Here is a 24,124-nt window from a genome sequence, read left to right as displayed (position 1 = left end):
AGCTGTTCTTTTTCCCTAAAGGATTCGGAGTTTACGTGCATTTAATCTCATCTGCAGCATTGCAACCACCTCAGCAGCGCAGCCCTGCTCCCCAAGCCTCCAGTGAAGCGCTATCTGCAGTGACAAATATGCCAAAAGGAAAACATAACCAGCCTAGATGGTATCTGTGCTTTACAAAGGCTGCTTGTGATGCCTTTGCTTTGACTCAAAACTCCCCGCACACTGGCTTTTTAATCATGAGATCCCTTTTTCAGCACAGCATCGAGAGTAACAACTGCAGCACAATGAGCCAGCTTCATAGATATGGGAATGTTTAGATTTCCCTGCCAGTGACTAAAGGCCTTTAGCTTTCACTAGCCAGTCCCAGCTCGCATTGTTGTTGCCTGTTGATTTGTCTTCTCTCATTATTCCTTGACATGCAGCTCTCCACCCACGCCCACACTAACAACCCTCACACAAAGCGCATTGAGGTATTAACCAGGTTACAAGTTCAATGGAAAATTACACTAAGATTGTGCTGTGTGGCAATATAAAGGGATGGCATTCACTCTCCCAAAGAGCCTGTTAAAAACACAGCTGGGTTGTTTTTTTCCCTTTTAAGCATCCTAACAAAAACAATTTTCAGAAGTCGGGGATGTATATCTGGGTGGATGTGTGTCCATACGTACTTTAGGTACAATGGGGACAGACAGACACAGGCGTGCTCCGTGCCTCCACCTCTGCCTGGCACGGTGCAAACTGCCCTCTGGGAATTTTGCTGGATTCTGGAGTTCGTTTAGAGCATCCCCAGAAACCCGAGCTAAATAAACAACCTCCTCCTGCTCTCTGCTGCAATTAGATACGTGAAGCTCTCTTCTTTTTGTTAGCCCAAATTACAGGCCAGTGGAAGGGCTGAAAGTCTATAAAAGTGTTCCTTAAGAACCCCTCCTTACTGAAAACTGAAAATAAAATCAAAATAAAACTTAATGAGATTAACCTAGCACAGTAACAAAATTTGCAACACCACACTATAAGGTTAAAAAGAAAATAGTATAATAAAGGAAATACAAAGGCTTTGGCATGGTTTTTACAATCAACAATGGTTAATCTTGATATGTAGTTGTGAACAACTTCAAAACACTTAAGTTTAAAACTCTTGCAAGCACTTTTAATTGATTAGGAATGAATTCTAGATGCACAAAGATGATTGGACTGTGAACAGTAGTACAACTATTTCTAAGAACAATTAACTCTTGCCGACCAAAAAAGAAACGTATGATGCATGAAAATGTGTATAAAACATCTATAGAATATTCTTGTCAAATATAAATGAAATTAACTTTATTATAGAAATCATTCTGGGAGATTTCTAGGGAAGACAAATACTTACATTTCGACATAAAACAAATTGGATTATATCGAAGACACAATCTACCTTTTATCTATCAAACTCTTTTCTTCATCGAAGCTCTCTCTTAACCCCTGTTTGCACATAGCTTCAGCCGTTAACAACCTTTGGAAATACCAACAGATATTTTTCTTACATAAATCTAGTGCGTATTGTTCCAGGTTTAATTATATGCAATGGAATGATACAAACTTGGAACGTCAATCCATAATCTATGAACAGATTGGTAGAAGTATTCGATATATCTTGATAAAACTCTTAAATTCGTGGCAAAGCTTGTTGATCATGGCTTCTTTTTTTTTTTTCCTTTTCTTTTTTTTTTTAAACAACTTCATGACCAACACAGATCAAACATCCATCCAGTCTACATTGTTCTTTTTTTTTTTTTCATTATAACATACAAATGCCCATTTACAAATAATACACCAAAATGAATAAAAGTTTGGATACCAAAATGAAGATTTGTTCCAACTGATATAATGCCTTCAGTGTACAAAGGTCCATGTGAAAGTCTTTTCCATGTGTTACAGCATAGGGCACAGTTGCAGTACAGAAGTACTCTGACAGCCATTCTTCCTTTATAAAATACTGCTGAACATCCAACTGTTGTCCATATAGTCATTTACGGAATTAACACATGTTTTACTGTAATCTTGGCCAGTATTGAGACATATCAGGTTCACTGCCAGGAACTTGAACTGGAACTGACACTCCAGGGGAAATGAGACCTGAAAATTGAGGGGGAAAATGGATATTTTAGTTTTTCTATACATAGCACAATTTTTGCTTTACAGTTTCACAGATTTGTGAAACTTGTAAAAGCTTGTATTCCAGTAAACATGAAATCTCACCATCTACCAGCCTATGGAACCAGGGGTTAGGGGTGTATATATTTTAAAAACTATGCACATCTCACTGTTTGTTGTTATAAATAAACTTTCATGCTTTGAGATAAATGCCAGGGTGATTTGTATCAGTTGAGAATTCAGCCCAAAATACACTGAACAGTTCTATTCTTTTGAAAAGTGTCTGGTTTGCTCCTGTTTATGCTGACACTTGCCCTTTTTTACCCTGATTTGCCTTTTTTATGCATGGGCTAATATTTCTACAGGTTCCCTGCTTCTTTGATAACTTCAAATCTTTAGCAATAAATAACGTCTGACACAGACACGGTAAAAATATGCCCAGACCTGCAAACAGTTTCACATACACTTAACCTCACCACTGCAGATATCTCTCCTGAAATTTAATGCTGAAATAAATGCTGATTGAGAATTTAATTATACAGGGAAGATTTTGAGGGATGGGGGGCTCACTAAAGAGCTTGCCTCTGTCCTGCTATTTCAACATCACCTCTGCTAATCAGCTTTCTTTCCATCTAGCCCTCCAAGAAGCAGCTTAAAAATCAGAACTATTGCTCTAGTTTGCAAGCTTATACATTTTCATCTTCTGCCTGGTATGGCAGCAACTAACCCCAACAGAAAGACCTCCCCCAGTGATGGGAAGAGGCTTCTCACAGCGAATACACGTGCAAAGCCTGATGGCTGGAGCAAGGAAGGCACAGTGTCAGGAAGGCTGGGGGAGCACGGGGCCACTCACCTGTGGAAGTGGTGCCAGAGGTGCCCATGGGCTGGCTGTTCATGTGTGTCTGCATGTGAGGAGGGGTGTAGGTATCATAGCTCCGTCCATTCACCGATGGACTGGTGGGCAGCATGCAAGAGTAGGAGGAGGTCTGGCTGGGTACCGGGGGCTGTGGGAGCAAAGCACAGAGAGTTAAGTGTCCCTGCAGGTAAAGACAGCATCACACCCTTGGGCATGGGCATGCCAGCCCCCAGAGGCAGCGTGCAGCAGCAAAAAATGAGCTTCAAGTTTCAAATTCAGGGACCCCAATGCAAAGACCTGTTTAGGAGCCCAACCAAGCAGGCCCTTCATGGAGGGTTTTAGTCTAAAAACCAACATGGATGGTTACTGGCACTTTTTCAGACATGCTTGGTGAGACAATCCCTACATCCAGATGCTGATGGAGCTGTTACATCCCTAAGCCTGAGTGCTGCCCTCATTTATAACCATGCAAAAGGAAGATGTCTCCTACCATTTGTAGCCAGAGGGAGAGACAGCTAAGATGCTGTCCCTGCATCTTACCTCACACTTGGTGCTGTATCTAAAATTACTCCACTGAGGCGCAGAGGCTGGTCCTGTGTCTGCCAGCATGGGGCACATACACACAGACCATGTGTGGGGTTGGAGGGCCCAAGGCTCTGAAGGGGAATTCCCAAACCCATACATAGATGTGCATTGATCCCCATCAGAGCCACAGTCACCCCAAACCTGTGCCAGCAACATCCCAAAACAGACCTCTCCATTTACCTCCACTCCAAAACCCCCAATTTGCCAGGGGGGACAGCAGCTAGGGCCAGGGGCTGAGGGATGCCACAGTGCCACAGAGGGACCAAGCAGGGGCTTCTCCTGCTCCAGGCTGCTGAGTGAGTGGGGACCAGTGCAGCCTTGACCCAGGGAGGCAGTGGGGGAGCAGGATGAGTAATTCCCACCCCGAGCTCCCGAGACCCGACATGTCTGCACGAATTTCCTGTCTGCACCTCCCTGCCACACGCCATCTCCAGCAGTACTGAGAGCCTCACTTGCTGAGCACACACACTGTGCTTGGGGACAGCAAGGAATTGCTCCGTGCACCCACAGAGAGATGCTCGGCCCCCAGTCTCCCTCCCCGACACTGCGTGGCTGCCGTGCCACAGTGGCCACGCAGGCAGCGTTTTCCAGAGCGGCTCACACGTGCTGTGTCCCTGCCCAGGTGCCCAGTGGTGAATCAGGGGCCTCCTGCTTTCCCAAGGGTCCCCTCCTGTATCAGCCTTTTGATCTTTTGTCATCTGCTCCCAGCCCGCTGCCGGGAGCGGCGCCGCCAGCCTCCAGCGTCACGAAGCAGCGACCTAGCCAACACCGTGTCTTTCCATAGACTTGCAAGACTCTAACTTTATTTGGTTAATTTTGGTTCAGCAATTAGTAACATCGTAATTGCCGCAGCGAAGGAGTCAGGCTCTCTAATCTGCTCGCCTGTCTCTAGCAGTGGTCAATGCTGTGTGCCTCAGACAAAGCTGTAAAACTCCCGTAATTGGCCAGCACCTTCCTAGGCCAACCCCACCATTAAAAAAGGAGGAATTTTGCATCTGAAAGGTCTATAGAAACAGACCCCAAAGGAATAGATTTCTTCCTAACCCAGCTGGTGATCAGCTAATGCTTTCAGGCATGAGGATTGACAGCTCTTGCAATTCTGGCTTAGCTGGCATAACCACTGATGCTAATCACATCCTTCCCTCTCTCAGGTGTTCCTAATGTGCCGCTGCCACGTTACCTACACCCAGAAGGTCGGATCCCTCCAGCAGCTTATTCAGGCAGCAATTTCCACAATATGGTATCTGCGAGGTTAACCACATTTTTTTCCTCCAAACAGCGTTTTTTATCCCAGATTTGTTGCCTTGCAAATTTGAGGACTTTTCTCTCTTAAAATCTAGGAAAAGTGCTTGTTGAGCACCACATCTTTCAGTACCCTTTCTCTCCTGATTCCCCCAAACAGGGCATCTTTTCAGGTGCCAAGGAAGCCTTTTGGTGCCACTTTGCCTGCAGCATGGTTTGGGTCTGTAATCCCTCATCCCACAAAGGAAGGGTCCCCACCCACGCTCCTGCACAGCCCCGGGGCCGCCGAGTGCATAGGGAATGTAGGGAATGTCGTGCCCTGGCGTGGCACTGCACTTACTTGCATAGGCAGGTTGTTGGCCATGGTGAAACTGGGCATGGGCGGCAGCGCGCTGTACGTGTTCGTGAGCGCCGTGTCTGTCCTGCCCAACATGGAACCTGATGTGAAAGAGGAAACTATAATAGAATAGACAGACAGATGAACACATTAGTTTAACCACAGTTACAACTGGCAGCACAGCCTCAGAGTCCCATTTTGCCCAGGGGATGGACGGACATGAGTGAGTGGGTGGCATTACCGGGGGTGGTTGGTTGTGGGATCGGCTGGTAAACGCTTGTGCTGAAACTACTACTGATGGGAATGTGGCTGGGAGTGTTGCTGGCTTGTCTTCGCTGGTTCCTCAGCTTCTCTTCCCTTCTCCATTTGGCCCTTCTGTTTGAAAACCACACCTGGAAATAGAGCATTTGAGAGACGTGAGTGACCTTACAAGGACTAGAGGCACGGGGCCTCCCCCACTATGTAGCTCAAGGCCATGGCTTGCAGTGGAGCAAAGCAGCGGGTGAAAGCAAAGCCAGCTGCTGCTATTTTCCTGAAAGAGGGATGTGGGCAAATACCTGATCATAAATGTGGGTCGCCCCATGCTTTGAGAAGACAGGAGTAATGAAATCACAATAGTAATAGTAAAAAATAATAATAGCTATAATTGCAGAGCAAATCAGTACCTGTATCCTTGCTTCAGGCAGGTCTATTTTAGCAGCTAGTCTCTCTCTTGCAAACACATCGGGATAATGGGTCCTCTCAAATTCTGCAGAAGGAAATATTCTTGTGTTAGTTGCAGAGTTGATATGGCTGACTGTAAAATCAGAGCTGTTCCTGCACTGCCTGTGCTCTAAATGCTCTTGGGAAGCATCACTGTAAAGGCAAAGCTGAGCTTTCTGTCTGTGTGTTAGGAAGGAGGACGCCTTGCCTGCCGGGGAGTATTGCTATGGGGATGGGCAGGCTTGGGTGCAATGCTGCATCTTTCAAGAAGCAGTGAGGGCTTCTGCCTCCACCGAGGGGGTCCCCAAGGCAGCTCTGACCCCATCAGCAGGAAGCAAAATGGCACGTCGCTAAATAACAGCACAAAATAAGGACAAAGCTCTGCAGAGGGTCAGAGGCGAGGTGCGCCCAGGCCGGCCAGGGAAAAGGGCACCTGCTCCCAGCCCCGGGCAGTGGAGCACTGGGGATGGGGAGTGAGTGTGGGGGCAGGCACGGAGGGCTCTGCCAGCCCCCTGCCTGCCCTCACCTCCCCAGCAATGCAGCACAGCGGACGGGAGGAGAGTCATCCCCCCAGGAGAAGCCCAGGGTGCAACATCAGTGTGTGGCGTGATCTGTGCCCTGAACACTTTGCCTTTGAAAACCATTTTAACAGCTTTTCAGGACACACCACAACCACCAATGAATATTTGGAACCCCGTGAATAAAAGAGCATGGAGGGAGCCACAGAGTTTAAATATATACATATATATAAGGCACAGGAATGCCATGCTTACATTCAGCTGGCATTGTAGTCAGGGCACATTTTGCTTTTCTCTCCTGCTTCAGCCATAGGAAAATGTCACTCACCTTTCTCAAGGGCTTCGATTTGCTCTTGGGTAAAGGATGTCCTATTTCTCTGCAGCTTCCTTTTCAGCTGGAGTCTCATTTGGGCCTCGTCTGAATCTTCTCCATTAGAGCTGATGGAGTTGGTGTTTTCCCCTCCTCCCTCCTGTTGCGGACAGCCATCTGTGGAACCGAGAGTCGGAAAGTGAAATGCAGGTACCCTTGTCTGAAGATCCCTATCAGAGAAATAACGCAACTGGAAACGAGTTCAGCCATGTTTGCTGACACCCTCCCTTAAAAAAACGTCTCGAGTATCAAAGCAACACGGCGCTAATGGCAGGGGTAACACAGAAACATTTCAGTTTCCAGCCTTATGTAAACATCGGAGATGAAGAATTATGATCACCTGGTCTTAATTTCATTTTGTTTTCCCTCTGGAATAAAACCTGCATAAAAATACTTTCCCCTGAAAGTGATTCTTTCCTTGAATCCCTGCTGGAGTGCCATGGCAGTCTCCTCTGTCTGCCGCATTTATTTACCTATTGCTATATTTAAAATAGTGATGTTCAGTATTTCAGATTATCTATAATCAGTAATTCCTATCTAATCAATTAGATGTTGATAGGTTTGCAGAAAATGCTATTAAGAAACCAAACCAAGCTTGTAATCTTTTTAAAAAAATATTTATCCAGTTTTTATTTGAATTCTGCACAGTCAATTTCATTTTAAAGGTTGTGAATTTAGAAGTGCCTGCATTGTTCTGCAGTTTTATTCAACTATTGTATGAGTGTGCATTGCCTTGACACCTATTACTGAGCACAGCTGTAATTATATCATCACCAAGAACAGGCTATAATTGCTGAAAATGGAATTTTATATTTAGATAAAAGGACTGTCCATTCTTTGTAATGTGTTGCACCAGAGAAAAGTAAGATTTCTTTTAAAATTTTAACATGTAATTTTAAAAGAAATAGTAGCGAGTTCACTAACTAGCTAAATACGCTGTTCTGCAGCTGAGCGCTTGGCATATCATTTAAGTGGTACATTTTTAATTAGGGCATTTCCACCACTTTTAATGTAATTTCTGTCATTAAACAGGGGAAAGTTTCATTGTGCTAGGCGCTCGGGCGGAGGCGGCTGCGGCCCGGGGCCGGCTGGTGCTGGGGGGCTCGGCGGGCACCCCCGGCCGCCGGGGCCGGAGGGACGGAGGCTGCTGGCGAGGCAGAGAAGTCGTTGTCCTAAATGAGCTCTCCCTCTCCTTTTCAAAGCATATTTTTCGAGGCGTTTTGATGTCGCATAAAGAGGGAGCCGGGGCGAGGGACGCATGGGCTACTTATGCTAATTCCCTTGAAAAGTTACGCCAAAAATAAATAGCGACACTCCCGCGACATCCTTTAAATATTGTGGGAAATCAACTTTAAAGTAATATCATTTATAATCGGCGAACAATGGCCCCGGTCTTCAAAGCTCGGGGGGAATTGTGACAGGATCTGGTGGGACCCTTTCAACCACTTTGAAATGTTTTAAAACCCGAACTTTCTCCTCCATTTAAACACAGGGATTCAGCGGCCGTGGTCACCATATGGGCGGCCGCAGCCCCATTGAGGCGGCCGGCGGCGGGTGAATAGCGGGGGGGCGGGGGGAGCCGCCTTTCAGGGCACACAAAGCCCGGGCCCGGGGCAGCGCCCTGCCAAGCGCGGGTGGCAGCGCCGGGGGCCGCGCCCGCCCGCGGAGGGGCCGCGCTCACCTCCGCCACCGCCCTCATCCATCACTGTCCGCCCGGGCCGCGCCCGGGGACGGGGACGGGGAGGGGGTCGGGGCAGCCGGCGGGGATCCCCGAACCTGCCGGGGAGCCGCTGCCGAACCCCGCGCCCTCCTTGACCCCCGAACTCCAAACTTTTGAGGCCGCGCTTTTTTGCCGCTCCGTCTCCCCTAAATCTTTCAGCCAACTAAAAGTTTCGCCTAAACTCGCTTATGGTCATTTCCAACCTCCGCCTGGACAATTAAGATATCTTCTTTTTAGACACACACCCCTTTTTTCTTTTTTTTTTTTTTTCTTTAGGTTTTGGTTGTTGTTTTGTTTTTTTGTTGTTTTTTTTTTTAAAGCCCCTTAAAGAAGCGATCTCAATAGGGCTGTTCCACCTTCCAGACCTAATCCGTAAGAAAGCAAGTGAATGTCCGTCCCTATTATCCTATAGCCAGACCATCTGACGCTGGGTATAGGATTTGTTTCCTGGAAAAAAAAAAAAAAAAAAAAAAAAAAAGACGCTGGGAAATAAAATCATTCCTTAGTTTCTTAGTGTCTTAATCAGTGAGGCGGAAAACAAGCAAAAAAAGATAGCAAACCAATTGCAGCACCTCTCAGCTATAGAGCCGGGATCAAAACATTGTAGCATCTGTTGAAAGAGAAAGTGTCTAAATCCTATAGAAGGCTTTAGTCTTATAAGAGAGGGAGGGGAGAAAAAAAGATAAGAAACAGTGTCTCGGTGATCCCTAAAACCACTAAATCACTGGAGAATTTCTCCCGGATAGAGATGTCTCTTTTTGTTCTGTCAGCCCTCATGTATCCATTATTTTATTCACTGCTGCATGGCGTTTATCAGATTGAGACCATATTTGTACCCCTCTGAGACCTAACCTCGCCTTATGCTTTTTGAGTAATGGACTCTTAAAATCCAGTAACATACCCCTGCAAGGGAAAAACATTAGAGGGAGCATGAATATTCCAGAGGAAATCCATTTTATTAATTTTAATTTTGCCATGCGGATGTTTTAAGTGCCTGCCTGCCTCCCCCTCGCCTCTGCTGCCCACGCACACCCGCGCCCCCGGCCCGAGCCAGCCCTGCCCGCTCCTCATTTCGGCCGCGATTTGGGACACGGCTCCCGAGGTCCCTCCTGCCCGGGGCCCGCGCTCCCCTGCGGAACCTGCGCTCATCCCCGCGCCACGGGAAAGGGCCACCACTGGCCCCCAAAGAGCCATCGGGCCCCCCCGGCCCCCGCCTCCGGCTCGGGCGGCTCCGCCGCAGCGCGGGTGCGGCCAAGGGCCGCCGGCCCCAGGTGCGCCCGCACCGCACCCGCGCAAGGGCTGCGCCTCCCAGCCCCGCTCTGCGCCGGGGCGCCCGCAATTCCTCTATTTCATACCTTTCCTAAGGAAAAAAAAAAAAAAAAAAAAAAAAAACCAAAAGCACGCCCGGGCGGTGGGTGCCCTGCCTTGCGCCAGCGCCGCTCCGCGCTTCGCCTCTCGGGCTCGGGGCAGCGAGGGAAGGGCACCGGGCACCGGGACCCGCCGGCACACCCCGGCCGGGCCAGGGCGCCCCAGGTACGGGCGAGGAGAGGGCGGCTGGCGGCAGGAGCCGCCCCGGTTCCTGGGGTGGACGTCGGGCAAAACAAAACGCAAAAAGAAAACCCCACAACCAAACAACAAAAAAACACCAAAGTGGGGGTGGGGGGGAAGCGAGGGCTCCGCTCTATCTTTCTAGTGTCCTTCATAGACTGTTTTCTTCTCTTAAAACTGACATGTCTAATTGGCAAGCGGTGCCATATCGTGTCCAGAGGTCTCCTGTGGAACATTTCTACAGCTGTCTCCTTCAACTAGACGCTTATTCATGTCGCCTTAATGAGAAACAAAACGATCTCTAATGAGCAATTACATAGCGACAGAATTGTTCCCATAACAAATTCTTGCGTGTGACAGAAACATCCTTTGTACCAGATATTCCGCACACTGTTACCGATTTTTTTCCTTGCGGGGTGAAAACAAAAAGCAGGTTGTTGTATATAGACACCTCTTCTAAAGGAATGACCAGAGCCAGAGAGAGCCGAGCCTCAACAGAGCCCGCATTCAAAAAGAAGCCATTAACCATCTTAAGTATGTAACGTAACATCCCATTATCCTTCATATTATCCCCTTGTCATTCCTACAACAAATACCTATTAATCTTCAGGATAAACAGTTTCCTATATTTACAAAGTTGTTTCGAGTCCATTGAGGAGGAATAATAATCAGCCCTACGGAGATAGTTACCGATCGCCCCGGCTTTGGGGAGAGACCCCGGCGCGGGCAGGCGGCCCGTGCAGGGCGCCTTAGGGAGCCCTAATTACCGGGCGACGGGCAAGGTTAAGGCTCAGCCCCGGGTCCCGCCCCGCTGCCGGCCCCGCGGCTCGGCGGACGCGGCTTTGGCAGCGGATGCTGCTGGGCTCCCCTGCCCACCGCCGGGCCCGGGCCGGGGCTGGACGCCCCCCGTGCCGCCGGCCCCTCGCCCACCTGCCCGCAGCCGCCCTGGGAGGCGGCGGCACGAACGCCCGCCACCCTCAGCCCTGCGGCCGGGCAGGGCACAAGGTGGACCCGCGTCAGAGCCACCTCCACCGGGCGAGGCCGAACCGAGCCGATCCGGGCCGCCCCGGGCTGGGCAGCGGCGGCCGGGTTGTCCTTACCTTGCGTGGGCTGCCCGGGTACCGAGGTGCCGGGATACCAGCCGGGTCGGGTGCCCCAGGTCCCCGTCTGCCCGTTCAGCATCCTTAGCTTGTCGTACATCCCGTCGGCACCCATCTGTTGCTTTTCGCTAGCCAGGTTGCGTAGGACTCTGTTTATCGACGACACCTGGAAGGCAAAGGACAGGAAAGGCAATGGTAGTGCGGTAGCGCGCTCCCCGCCAGCCACCCGCGCATCCCCCGCGTCCCTGTGCGCAGCGGGCGGCTCGACCTGGGCGCAAGTCAAGGCTTCCCTGAGCGCCGGCTGCGCGCTGCGGCCGCCCCGCACCGCCGAGTCCCCGACTCGCTCACTGCTGGTGGTGGTGGTGGTGCAAACAAACAAACAAACCACGGGGGAGGGGGGAAACAAACAAAAAAAAAAAAAAAAAAAAAAAAAAAGAAAGAAAGAAAAAAGGGGAAAAAAGGCAAAGCAAAAAAAAATAAAAAGCCCCAAACCCAACCCTGCAACACCAGAGTGATGGCTTCGACTGATGCTTGCAGTCCTGAGGCGCCAGGCGCAGGGGTCACCCGCATATTGTTTTTTATTTTTTTTTTCCCTCCTTAAAGGCATTTGTCAGATTCTGTATGAAAAAAATGCGTCTGACCCTGCCACATGCAAATGATGTGAACCTGCTATCCTCTCTTCTGATACCAAAACAAAGGAAGCAGAAGCTCGCTACGGCTACCCAGCATTGTACACGGCACACAGGAAGGTTTTTTTCATGAACTTACACTGGGTATATTATCGTTGGTACAGACCCCCTCTGATAGTAATCTGTCTCGAATCTCCCACGCAAAGATGGAGGGGCACTCTCGTTTATACTGCGCTATTTTGCTTACAACTTCTGGAGTCGCTACTCTCGGTTTACTACCTCCGATTGCCCTGGGTCTGATGGAGCCAGTTTCGTAATACCTGCCCAAAATTTTACTCACACATCCATTCGACACCTGGATAGGGAAGTGGACAGAAAATCACATTATTAATAATTTCAAGACAAAAATAAAATTGTTTAAGTATGCATTAAACAATGACAAGCTTACGTTTTGATTGTCCAGCACTTGGACTTTTGCATCTGCATGGGTCTATAACACAAAAATATACCTTAAATGGTATGAGAACTTACTTAGAGAGTCTTTTTTTTTTTTTTTCTTAAAAAAAAAATTACATTCGTGGCCCTACCCTCAACAAAAGTGATACTTTAAAAACATTTGGAAGGAAAAAAAAAATCATCTGGTCAAAACGTAATTCTCTTAGTATCAATGTTAAAATACGTCTTAAGTGCGAACAATAGGTAAACTAGACTAGTCTCCATCCTTCTCACTGCTCTTAGCCAAAGGACTTGCGGGGAAGGGGTGAGTGAAGGGTTTTCAAAACCTACATTTACAAAATACCCCTAAACTGTGCCAGATTGCGTGAATGTCCATAAGGACAGACTCCGGGCTAAAACAGCGTGGCTTCAAGGGGGGGTCTTTCTCTCTCTCTCTCTTTTTCTCGTTTTTTTTTTTGTTTTTTTTTTTAGATATTGTTTTGCTTTTTGGAAGAAAAAAACAAGGTAAAAATTTTTAAAATCAGTAAGCCACGCTAAATGCATACAGATATCACAAAATCATAAGTAAATACGGGAGGTAAGGAGGGAAGGAGAGGAAACTGAAATTATGCCGGCCCGTAAAATTCAGTTTATTACAGCAAACTAACTGTAACGCCAGTGCAGCTTATCATCGGACGGAAATAAGGGGGAACGAAAAGTAAAAATTTAAATATTTGAAAAGGCATATATAGATATATATACGCATCGAAAGGTCTATTTGCAGCAACAATCGAGCAGATGGATCGTTTTATTAGGCTGGAAGGCGGGTGGTGGTGGTGGGTGGGTGTGGGGGGGTCGCATTAGCGCCCGGCGGTGACACAGCGGCGCTGGAGCGGAGCGGACGGAGCGGTGGGAGGACGGGGGACGCCGCCGCCTTCACCTGCAGGATCCGGGAGATGTCGCAGGGCCGGGCGCCGCTGTGAGCGAGTTCCACGATCTTCTGCCGCGTGGAGTCGGGCAGCGGCCTCCCGTTGACGAACACCCCGCCGAGCTGGTTCACGCCGCTGTGACCTGCGGGAAGCACAGCGCCCACCATAGCACCCTCCGCTCCCGCCCGGCCCCCGCCGAGCCCCGAGCGCAGCGCTGCCCTCCGCCCCGCCAGCACCGCCGCTCCGCTCCGCCCGACCTGGGCCGACCGCTCCCCACCCGGCTCCGGCCCCGGCCCCGCCGCCATCCTCGCCCTCTGCTCCCCGGGAGCCACCGCGGCTCCGAAAATGCGTCCACGGCGCGCTCCCCGTCTGCGAAACCCGCGGTAGCCACAAACCCCGAAACCCAACCCCAAAAGCCCAGAATATTCCTGGCCGGATCGCCTTGGGTTGCTCCTTTGCTTTGCCTTTTTTCTTTTTTTTTTTTTTTTAATCTCCTCCCCGCCGAAAAAAAAAAAAAAAATAAAAGCCCAAGCCCAAGCGAGCCTGCTTGCATCCGCACAGTCGCAGCTCGCTTCGCCAAAAGCAAAGCGAGAGGCTGCCTCGCCAGTGCCCAACCTGAAGCTCCAGGCTTTGGAGGGTCTCCCTGGAGAAGCTCTGCTCTACGCGCTCTCCGCTCTCCTCTCTTTGGAGCCTCCTGATAAATTGACTCCAAGAGCCCAGGCTTCTTAGCAATAAATAAGCTCCAAATATAGAAGAGGGGGAAAATATGATGAGCCTCTCTGACATTTGTCTTTAAAATAAAACTAGCTGCACGTCAAGTTTGAGCTTAATTTCTGGAAATAGGCGGAAGTCGCCCCGGATCATGCATGGAAGGCTAATTGAAAAGATCAGTTGGAGCACTTGTGGCAGGCGTGTCACTTTATGACAGTACTCTGCTTTTGAAAATTGCATCGTCACGACAAATAGTAGCATGATAAAACGACCCTTTCTGTCCGCATTTGGATATCACTCAGACTAGATTGAACTCTACTCGCTCTCCCTCCGAGGGAGGCTGCGGTTTGCGGTAGCCGGGGGCTCTGCGCGGACACACCGAGGGGGCGCGCTCCCCGCGCAATGGATTCGAAGTGACATCGGGGCTGGGGAATTTGCCGCCCCGGCCCAGCAACGCGGCCGGAGCTGCGACCTGCGCTTCCCACCGCGGGGAGAGGAGGAGAGGAGCCCCGCGTCCCTCCCCGCCTGCGCCCCGGGGGGCTGCGGGCTGCGCCCCGGCGGGCGGGCCGGCTCCGGGCTGCGGTGCGCGGCCCGGGGCGCAGTCCCGCGGCTGCTCCCCCCCGCTCCTCAGCCAGCGGTGCCCTCGTCCCCGCGAATGTGTGCGGGGGGACCCTCGCCGACATAAAAAATGGCAGCGGGGAAAGCAAAATCAAAGTTTCACTTAAAAGGTTAAGCCTTAATCATTATATAATTTCCCTGGAGAGCGGTGTAGATCTCGCCCAGTGGCAATGATTATGCGCCTTGTATTCTATTGCTAGTCATCTAATAGGAAAACATATGGTGTCAATTTGGATGCTCTGCACCATATACACCCAGGAGTTATTAACACAAAGCCTGAAGAGCCCGCCGCGACCTTTAAACAAAATAAAGGCTTCACCCGAATGATATCTTTTCTGCGTTTTGCAGTGGCGATCCCAAACGGCCGAGTGAAGGCATCCCCCATTACCATAAACCCTCGGCACGCCACGGCCAAGGGCAGCGGCCGCCGTCCTTGCGAGGCGCAGGTAAAACCCTTCCCGGGCTGCCGAGGCTCAGTTTTTGCTCGGGATAAATGAAAATACATCGCGCGGACACGCACGCAGCGGCCCCGGAAGATAAAAGGACAAAACCTCCACAAAGTGCCATCAAAACAAACCAAATAAAAAAACCAAAAATCCACCAAAAAAAAAAAAAAAAAAAAAAAAAAAAAAAAAAGAGAGAAAAAATAAGAAAGAAAAAAAAAAAAGGCAAAAAGCGCTTCACGCAAGGGATATCTGAGAAGTCCCTAAAACCCCTGCTTTTCCGGATGCTTCTCGCACGGGGGGACAACTTATTAATGGGTTTAGCGGTGGGATGATGCAGGGGTCCCGGAGCCGCGCATCCCCTGTCAGGTTCCACAGGAGCACTGGGGTGGGGGCCGACGGCTCCGCGCAAGGGCCGCGCAGCTGCTACACGCGCAGGGTAAGGGGGCCCGCGGTGTGGGGAGCCCACCCTGCGGAAGATCCGCTTCCCGAGGAGATGCGGCCTACTCCGGACTGGCTGGGACCTCACTCCCAGCCCCTCCGAGCTCCGAGCAGCCCCTTTCCCCGGGGCGCAAAGAGAGGCCACTTCTCCTCGGCCACCACACCCGACTCGGTCTCGGTGCGCTCCCGCCCTGTGCCAGCGCTCTCGCCTCTGAGGCCTATCCACGAGGTCTTAAACAACAACAGCAACCCCAACAACAACACAAAAAGGCCCCCTCAAAAAATTAATAATCCACAGAGTCATTAGAATCGGGAATCCAATAAACCCAGAAGGTGGCGAGAAGCTGCACGTAACACGTAGCGGCTTTTTCCTGTCCAGCTCCCACCGCAGAGAAGGTAGGCACGCAGCCGGGTCCTGGGCCACGAAGCGGGCCTGGCCCAGTGTCCCCAGAGCCGTGGCAGCGCTCTCGGCCCCTTCCCCGCCGCCCTCGGAGGTGCCCGCGCCCCGACGGGGCGGGCGGGCGCTCCCGGCCCCTGCTCCCCGCGGAGCCGCCTCCCTCCCCGGCCCGGCCTGAGCCCTCCGCCCCGCTCTGCCGGCCCGCCAAGGGGCGCGGAGTCACTTACTGTTCTGCATGTTGGGCTGATAGAGCAGTATCCCGCGGGGGTCGCCTATAGCAGTCTATCAGTGACAAAATAGGCGTTAATCAGGGGAGGCAGTGCACACAGTTAAGCTGCAGAGAGGCTAATATCTCACCGGCTAACTTTGTTATCCTTAGGCATCTTCCCCCGATTCGTTTAAGGATTTGGGGGCTTTATAATACCTCAAGGCAAAAATGTTCATATGTATCCCTAACTCGAAGGGGAAAAAAATTAAGAAAAGAAGCCCGCCAAGTGGTTTCTCATTTTAATTGCATGCAGGTGGCGTATTGCCTCGTCGTTAGTGCTCTTCGCTGAGGTGGTGTATTAAGTGGAGCGACAACAATCACAAAGAGAGTCCGAAGTCATGTTTTTAAACTTGCCTGAAAGCGGGGTGGACTGTCCTCTCATACAATTTAGGGACTCGCACATCTGCGTGTCACTAGTTAAAGTCTTCCCTCTAGGACAAAGCAGAAGAAGTACATTAAAAAGTGTGCAGCGGAGCCGGGAAGGTGTGCGGGGCGGCGGGACGCGGCCCGGGGGGAGCGCAGCGCTGCGCGGGGGCTGCGCGGGGGCTGCGCGGGCACCGGGGACGGGGGGGATGGTGGGGGGAACCCTCCGCCGGCTGCCCTGCGTGCTGGGAGCGGGGCTCCATTTTTACCTCCGGGTATTTCCTCGAGTTTGGTTTTTTGTTGTTGTTGGGTTTTTTTTGTTTTGTTTTGGTTTTTTTCCCCCTTTCCGCGCGGCACTAGCAACTTTTTCTCCCCCAAACTCCCCGTCTTGTGATTAACTTCTTTTTTGGTCTTTAGATCTTCCCCTTTTTCACTGTACTGTGACACACGCTGTCTACCTCGCCTCACTGCTTTAAAAAGTAAGAACAGGAGGGGGTGAGAACTGTTAAACAAAGCCTACAGAAAGCGAACAATGGCCTCCATTCTGCTCCTCTACCCAAACCCCGAGTGCAGAAACCCGGGCTCCTTAACCGGCCGCGCAGCTTCCCAACTCAACGGACCAACAACCCTCCAACTTACAAAGAGCAGAGAAACAAGCCCCTTCTCCCTTCATTAGTGCCTGCCTTGACCCAGCGCCTGGACAGTCCCCAGCGCCTTCCCCCCCCCCCCACACCCCCCCGCTCCCTCGCTCGCTCCCTCCCTCCTTCCTTCCACTACTCCCTCTCTCCTCCTCTCGCCACCTTCCTTCCCTCCCTTCCTTCCCTCTTCCCCCCCCGCCACCCCCCGGCCCACTTATTTATTTATTTATGCATCCCCATGTATTTATTTGAAATCGTCGCGGGTGAAAATGGAAAAGTAATTTCTCGTTATAAATATCTGGCGGTAATTGTGTTACTGGTGCGAGTTGTTAGGGGTTGTAAAAAGATACAACAGCTCAGTGGGGGGCTCAATTGGGGAGGGACAATTACAATAAAGAGCCCATTCAAGGGGGTTGCTAAAAAAAAAGGAGGTAAAATAATGAAATAGTCGCAGCCTTCATTTTCTCTCCCTTTTTTTTCGCCTAAAAATACTCATTCTCTTTCTTTTGCGCCTATAATGAATATTAATTTTACTCTTCCTGCATATGATGGAGAAATCAAAGAGGCACGTTTCCCCATTCAGGACTAGCCATGGTATAATTTATTAAGTAGCTTTTAGTAATCTTAAATCCATAAAAATAAACATCAAACAAGTACTTTCTCGCAGCGTGAAGACTTTAACTGGTAAATATTTACTGCTCTTTGGAGAGCTACCTGATTAGCAGCAGAGCAAGCTACACTGTACTTCAATGGAGACGTGGTGATATCTCCTTCAGCTGAACTGAACGTGAAGTCATCCCTTTAATACACCGAACACGTCTGCATAGACACACACCGAACGGGAAACCCACCACTCCAGACACAATTTCCTCCCATATTTCATGCACAAATCATAAACGCGGGGCCTACAGGGTGAAAGAAGCCATCCGAAAAGGCACCAGCAAACTTCCAGCTCTCAGCCCTGCCAGCACGAACCTCAGAAATGACACTGAGGGGGTTTAAAAGAAAAAGGGGGGGGGGGGGGGGGGAGAAAGAGGGGGGAAAAAAAATAAAAAGCCGCGAAACAAAACAAACCCAAACACAGCCGAAAGCGGTTTACAATAGAGGGCGAGGGTAACCAAGGTCTTCAGCAAGGTAAGAGGAGGCGTGGGGCAAGGAGCTGCGTGTCTGCTCAGCAATTCGCCACCGCCTCCAGCCAGCGGCCCGGCAGCCCCGGCCAGGCCCCGCAACCCGAGCGCGAAATCTCTTTCTCCTGCCGTGCCCCGCAGCACTCCCGGCACCCCCGGGACGCAGCCGGCTCCCTCCGACAACTGGGATGCAATTTGCAGTGCCCAAATAGGCCGGGCCTAATCTGCAACCTGGTTTTTAATCTCGAAATCTTCATATAATCTCGTGGCAGAGAGCATTTTTTCCCCCTCTCCCGGTGAAACCGTCATTAGACGTTTAGGGCAAAGTTTCGCGTTCCCGGGGCAAACGCGAAAAAGATAAAAACGAATCGGTTAGCGATGAGTTGTTGGTGAAGGTCAGTAGCTATAAACATTTATTGTCAAGGGCCACTTTTATTATTTTATGCCCCTAAGATGGAGAAGATGCAGTCACTTTTCTTCTCTAGTATGTTGTTGTCGTTTTCCAAAACAGCCTCTGCGAGGTACATTGAATGATTTGAAAAAGTTTGTTTTTAAACTTTCCAGAAATTATTCCTGGTCTGCGCGCCCATGTAACCCCTCCGTGCAAAGCATTACAAGGTTAAATTCAAACCCAGATTTTCTTTTTGCAATTGCACTTGCTAGGGGAAAAAGGAATCAAGTTTATTGTTGCGCTTCGCTGGAGCAAATTTTTTTTCTTGCATGGCGAAGAGTTTACAACTTCTTAAAAATTAAAAAAAAAGCTCTGCTGTAGTGAGAGATCGCATAGGTGGATAAAATGGTATTTCTCTTGTAGAAATAAGAGATGGTAAGGGTTTTTAAATTTAAAAAAAAATAATAAAGCATGTCGATTTAAAAAAGGAGTAAAAAAATTCCCCAAAGCGGGAGCAGGGCGAGCCCCGGTGCCGAGCAGGGACGGGGCGCCCGGCGGGGCCGGCCGTGCTCGGTGCGGGCTGCTCCGCGCCCCCGGCGCTTCTCCCGCGCCGGAGCTGGCAAAGTTGCCGGCACTAGGGACAAGTTGGGAAGATCCTCGGGTGGCTGATTAAAGCTGACAGCCCTTCAGCTCCGCTCAGCTCCCCGCCTGTACCGCGCCTGGGAGCTGACTTGGCCTAGGATATGGGTTATTTTTATTATTTTTTTTTCCCCACGCAACTCTCCCGGCCGTTCGCCCTCTGTTTTCTCTCTACCATCAGGAGTGAGCCTTCCCTAACCCAGACTGCAGAACACAAAGCAGAAGTCGGGGACGGGGCCGCCCCGGGGGCAACGAGGCGCCGCTTCCCTCCCTCTTTCCCTCCCACGCGGCGTGGCGTGGGGCCGGAGCCCAGCTCGGGTCCCGCCGCCCCTACGAGCCCGATACCGGCAGCACCGGCACCGCAGACACCGGCACTTGTGCTTTCCCTGACCAGCAAAGGCTGCGTGGGAATTACTGCTGCTGGTGTTGGCACTGGTTTCCGAGTCAGATGCTTTAGCTTTTCCAGAGGACACGGGCTTATGTGAAAGGCAGAAAGTTTGTGAGCTCCTGGGCTGGAAAGTTCCCTGGGAAGCTCTTCGGAATGCAAATGGGAATATGAGAGAGAGGGGGAGAGGGAGAGAGGAGGGGTGAGAGAGAGAGAGAGAGCCCTGCCTAAATATTAAAATGCCAGGAGGGAAGAAGTTGGGAGAATAAATGAACAGACTCACCTTTATGAGGCATCCTGTCTTGTTGTCAAAGCTCCTGTCAATAGTTTAAGAGCGCACTGATTTGAAATGATGGTGCTTTAAAAAGAGTTGCCAGCAAAATAGTTTTTCTCCACTGAAGCTGCTGGTTGTGTGATCTTGAATTCCTGGGAAGGAGACAGAGATTGACAATAAAATGGGCTGTCAGTGACTGGAGAGCGAGAGATAAAAGAGTGTGTGAGTGAAGTGGGGAGAGAGAGTCAGAGCACACCTATGCTGATTGGTGATGGTTCAAGTGTATTAATGTGTGTGTGCCTTGGTCTCTGCCTCGCCTCCACTGCTCTTCACTGGCCCATTAGTGAAGCCTGACCTCTGTCATCATCTTCCAGCAAAACACTTCCTCCCTGCGCCCGGACCCGAGCGGGAAATGCGGCGGAGCCGGGGCCGGCGGTTCAAACCCACTAATCACTCGGCACGGTGCAAACGCCGCCCGCTCCCAGCCGAATATCGCCGTATGCAAAGCGCCGCCAGCGCCTCCCCGCCGCCCATTGGCCGCCGCCGCCCGCCCCGGCCCAATTGGCCCAGGCGTTTGAATATGAATGCGCAGGGCCCGGCGCCGCCGCCGCCGCCCGCAGCCCGCGCCGATCCCGCTCCGCTCCGCCGGGCCCGCTCCGCGCCGCCGGCCCCGCTCGGCCCCGCCGGGCCCGGGGACAGCCGCGTCCTCAGGTCGGGCTGGGGGAGGGGACCGCGGTGGCGGTGGTGATGGCGGAGGAGGCGGCGGGGGAGGTGGGTGGGTGGCTGGGGGGGGCGAGATCGATTTGCATTTAAACAGTTCGCTCCAGTCCGACAATGGAGATAAGGGGAAAATAACATTCAAATGGTAAAGACATAAATATTTGGGAGACAGGCGCTTTGTCAGCGGTGAATCGTCCCGGAGCTCCCCGAGGCCGCAGTCCCCCTTCCCCGCTCCCGGCGCTGGGAGCGGGAGGCTCTGGCCGGCCGAGAAAGAGCAGAGCAAATACACCATTTACTTTGTGTATTGAGGGCTCTTGTGAAAGGCCCTGAAGAGTCCTTTACCAAACACTCACCAACTTCTCCCACGTGCCATTTGTTGACTAAAGGCTGCCGGACTGATTTTTTTTTTTTTTTTTTTTTAAAGATCTCACGGAGGAGTTGGAGAAGGACAGACCCGGGCGCTGGGCAGTGCTGCCGCTTTGTGCCCGTCCGAAGAGGCTCCCCCCTCCTTCCCTCTCCTTTTGCAAGGGACCCCCTTTACTGGCTGCCAGAAACTCAAGGGGGAAAGTAAGTAAATGACTTTGCTGCTCTGACCACACACCACAAGTACATTTGTTGAATGCCGGACTATTAAGACACACCTCAGTAAACTCTAAAGCAACCCCTCAGCGCATGCATTTAAGGTTACACTGGGAGCACCAGCCCGAGCTCAGGGTGTCCCAATCGGTTATGGCGAGTGGTCCGGGGGGAGGGGAAAGGGGGGGTGGGTCTGCATCGGGAAAAACAATTAAAAAAAAAAAAAAAAAAGGCTTGGGGAAAAGAAAGGGAAGAAGGAGAAGAGACAGGGAAAAGAAATTCCAAGAGCCACCGCGGAAAGTGGAGAGTATGAACGCGCAAAGCATAAAATGAAGTCGTAGCCGCATACACTTGACTTCTCTTGACATGTGAAAAGTGCTAAAAGTCAAAGCTCATCAATAAAGTATCTTGAAATTGAATAAGAGCCCTGACAACCATTGCATTCTTAAATAAAGTACAATGAGGAGACAAACGACTCTGCCAAGGAGTTTGCATGTGAGTGAAAGGGCGCCTCAATGGGAGCGGGATAATGGGCTGCTCGGCCGTCATGCACTGTCATCCCCTGTCCCGCCGAGAAGCTGCCACCGCTTCCTAATAGCACAAAATGGGCTCTTAAGAGACTGCTGCCTGTCCCTCCGCCGCTCCCTTCCCTACCCTTCCCCCGAGGCCGGGGTGCCGCGGTGACCACCCCGCTCCGGCCCGCTGGGGAGGCCCGGGAGGCAGGGGCTGAGGTGGGCAGCCTCCCCCCGGCCCTTCCTCCCGCTCGGGAGCGGCCCAAGCAAAGCCTTTCCTGGGAGGATGCGGGGAAGGGAGAGCGGCTGCGATCCGGCCCCGCGGTCCGGCCGACCCCACCTGCAGCAGCCAGGGGCTCTGCCGCCTTGGTCAGGCCTAGATCAGCCTGCGGGTCTTGTTTTGTTTCGAGTTTTGCCCCGAGTCACGCGCTTTTATAGAAATGGAGCAGAATATCGCGATGGACGCACAGGAGCGTTTGAGTGTGATGGGAACCCCCTGAAGGTAAGGGCAGCCCGGCACCCCAAGAGAGGCTCTGCCAGCACCAGGGGCTCGGGCAAGGACCTCCCTCATCCGACAGCTCCCTGCTCCCCGCGCTCAGCTCCTCTCCTCTTCCCCAAAACTTTCCAAAGTAACATCTGCCACTGAGTTAACCTGCCCGTGGCCAGCCATCATTCCGGGGGCGCCGAGAAAAATTTTCCGAGCGGCAAAAGAGAAGAGGAACAAAGTCCAAAATGAAGTACGAACCTGTGTGCCGTGCCTGCCCTCCAGGGTGGGTGAGTCCCGGCGAGCCGTCCCGCCGAGCAGCCGGTCCCCTCCTAGTTGCCGCTGGCCGAGGCCGGGCGTCCCGCCGCACGCATCCTGCGGGCGAGAGAAAGAGGCTGCGATTCGTAAACTCGCACCAATGTCGGAGGATCCAAAGGGATTTTAAAAGCTGGAATCTAGTCCTTTTTCTGGAGTGAAGTCAGTCGAGTCCGTGGCTTTTGATTTTTTTTTATCCTGCTCTTTTTGTTGTTGTCGTAGGGTTTTTTTCCCCTGTTGCACTCCCTCTACAGCAAATGAGCGATTTTTTTTTTTTACTCTTGTCCACAGGGCGTTAAACGGGGAAAAGAGAAAAACCACTTTGTCCGAAATTGCAGGCAAATATCATTTTTACAAGCTCTCAATTAGCCATCCCTTGGATTAGCACCTTCTTACGCCTCCTCTCCAGAATAAAGCAGCCGTAATCTTGTTGCTATTTTCCCCTCGGGCGCCGAGGGCTTTGTGTTCCCTCCCCCCAAAAAAACTTTTAACGCCCCCACCTAGCCAAAAAAAAAAAAAAAAAAAAAAAAAAAAGAGAAGAAGAAGAAGCCCTCCCTGTGCGGGGAGGGGAGGGCAGGGGTGAAGCGGTGACGTCACGGCGGGGTGCGGGGGGGCGCCGCTGGAGCGGGAGCCCCGAGCCAAAGTTGGGAGGAAGAAAGAGCAGCGGGCCGGGCCGGGCCGGGCCGGGCCGGGCGTGGGAGCGGGGCTGCGGCCCGGGCCCCCCACCCGTCTCGTCCCTCCGGGCCGGGCCGGGCCGGGCCGGGGCTGTCCCGGCGCGGAGCCCCACGGGTCCGGCGCGGCTCCGCGCCGCCATTTTACCTCCGCCCGCAGCGCAGGGGCCGTGCGGGACCGGCACCGGCACCGGGACCTGCCCCGCTCCCCGCGTCCTGCCCCCGCGCACCGCCCGGGCCCGGCCCCGCCGCGGGCAGCTGGACCTGCCGGGATTGCCGTGCCTGGATACCTCCCGAGGAAACGCTGTGCTTTTTCTTTTTCCATCTAGCAGATTGCCGCTCTCCCTCCCTGCCCGGCCGGCCTGGTTTTCCTTTTCCTTCTTTTTGTTCTTTTCCTCCTTTTCTTTCTCTTCCCCCCCCCGCCCCCCCCCCCCCTTTTCTTGCTATCTTTCCTTTTCTTTCTTTTTTCTTTTTTCTTTTTTTGAAAGTGAATTTTCCACTTTTAAAATGTCTCCGCTCGCCTTTGTAATTGAGGAGAAGAGCAGCAGCACTGTGAGGTGCTCGGCGTTCCCCTCGTCCCAAAGCCCTGCCCTCCTGCAGGCGCAGTCCGCCCCCCTTTTCCTCTTTTCCCCTTTTCCGGGGCGAGGGCTGCCCGTGGGACCCCGCGGCCGTGGGATCCCGCAGCCCCGGCCTGGCTCTCGGCATGGTCTTAGGCACTCTTTGAAGATTTCTGCTTTAAATCCGCACAGGATTAATGTAACTAGCATTTCTCTGATTCTGGTTTGTTTTGTTTTTTTTCCCTCTCTCCACTTCTTTTTTTTTTTTTTTTCTTAACTGTTCCAAACAAAAAGAAAAAAAATGGGCATAATATAAAAATGGTTTAAAAACCAAAGGTAAGTACATATTATACGTGACAAGACGCGCCTTTTTGTTTGTTTCTCCTAATTAAAATTATTTTCACTTTTTAAATATGATCTCGTGCCTGGGTATTGATTTGTATTAAACAGCAGCATTTGCTTCCCTTTCGTATTTTGTTAGGTGTTGAAA

At 51.5% G+C, this 24,124-nt stretch overlaps 1 protein-coding gene across 15 annotated transcripts; it reads right to left on the bottom strand.

Annotated features, from left to right (window-relative positions):
* Nucleotides 1-1,010: 1,010 nt before the first annotated feature.
* On the bottom strand, nt 1,011-22,850 carry PAX6 (paired box 6). 15 transcript variants are annotated; one of them, XM_088175762.1, is made up of 14 exons: nt 20,056-20,266; nt 19,809-19,951; nt 16,337-16,413; nt 15,942-15,996; nt 13,116-13,246; nt 12,189-12,230; nt 12,081-12,095; nt 11,112-11,277; nt 6,702-6,860; nt 5,819-5,901; nt 5,395-5,545; nt 5,157-5,254; nt 2,987-3,137; nt 1,011-2,115 (listed from the first exon to the last, which is right to left on the bottom strand). In XM_088175762.1, the coding sequence occupies exons 4-14, from the start codon at nt 15,949-15,951 to the stop codon at nt 2,030-2,032; spliced, it is 1,092 nt and encodes a 363-aa protein (XP_088031888.1). In that variant the 5' UTR covers nt 15,952-15,996; nt 16,337-16,413; nt 19,809-19,951; nt 20,056-20,266; the 3' UTR covers nt 1,011-2,029. The 15 variants fall into 15 exon arrangements, with proteins under 15 accessions (XP_088031888.1, XP_088031881.1, XP_088031879.1 ...); XM_088175755.1 differs by having other exon boundaries at nt 11,880-12,095; nt 20,056-20,265; XM_088175753.1 differs by having other exon boundaries at nt 5,157-5,272; nt 11,880-12,095; nt 20,056-20,264.
* Nucleotides 22,851-24,124: the final 1,274 nt, after the last annotated feature.

The sequence above is a fragment of the Sturnus vulgaris genome, chromosome 18, assembly GCF_052056855.1.
Source record: "Sturnus vulgaris isolate bStuVul1 chromosome 18, bStuVul1.hap1, whole genome shotgun sequence".
Taxonomy (NCBI): Eukaryota; Metazoa; Chordata; class Aves; order Passeriformes; family Sturnidae; genus Sturnus; species Sturnus vulgaris.
Note: the sequence above shows the minus strand (reverse complement) of the source record. Positions and strands in the feature narration are given on the sequence as shown.

Excerpts from the sequence above, each read along its gene's own strand:
- PAX6 (XM_088175752.1), bottom strand. Across the intron at positions 5,546-5,818 it reads TGCCTGAAGCAAGGATACAG|GTGTGGTTTTCAAACAGAAG; the intron begins GTACTGATTTGC and ends CTCTATTTCCAG. Across the intron at positions 3,138-5,156 it reads CCAACAACCTGCCTATGCAA|CCCCCGGTACCCAGCCAGAC; the intron begins GTAAGTGCAGTG and ends TTGCTCCCACAG.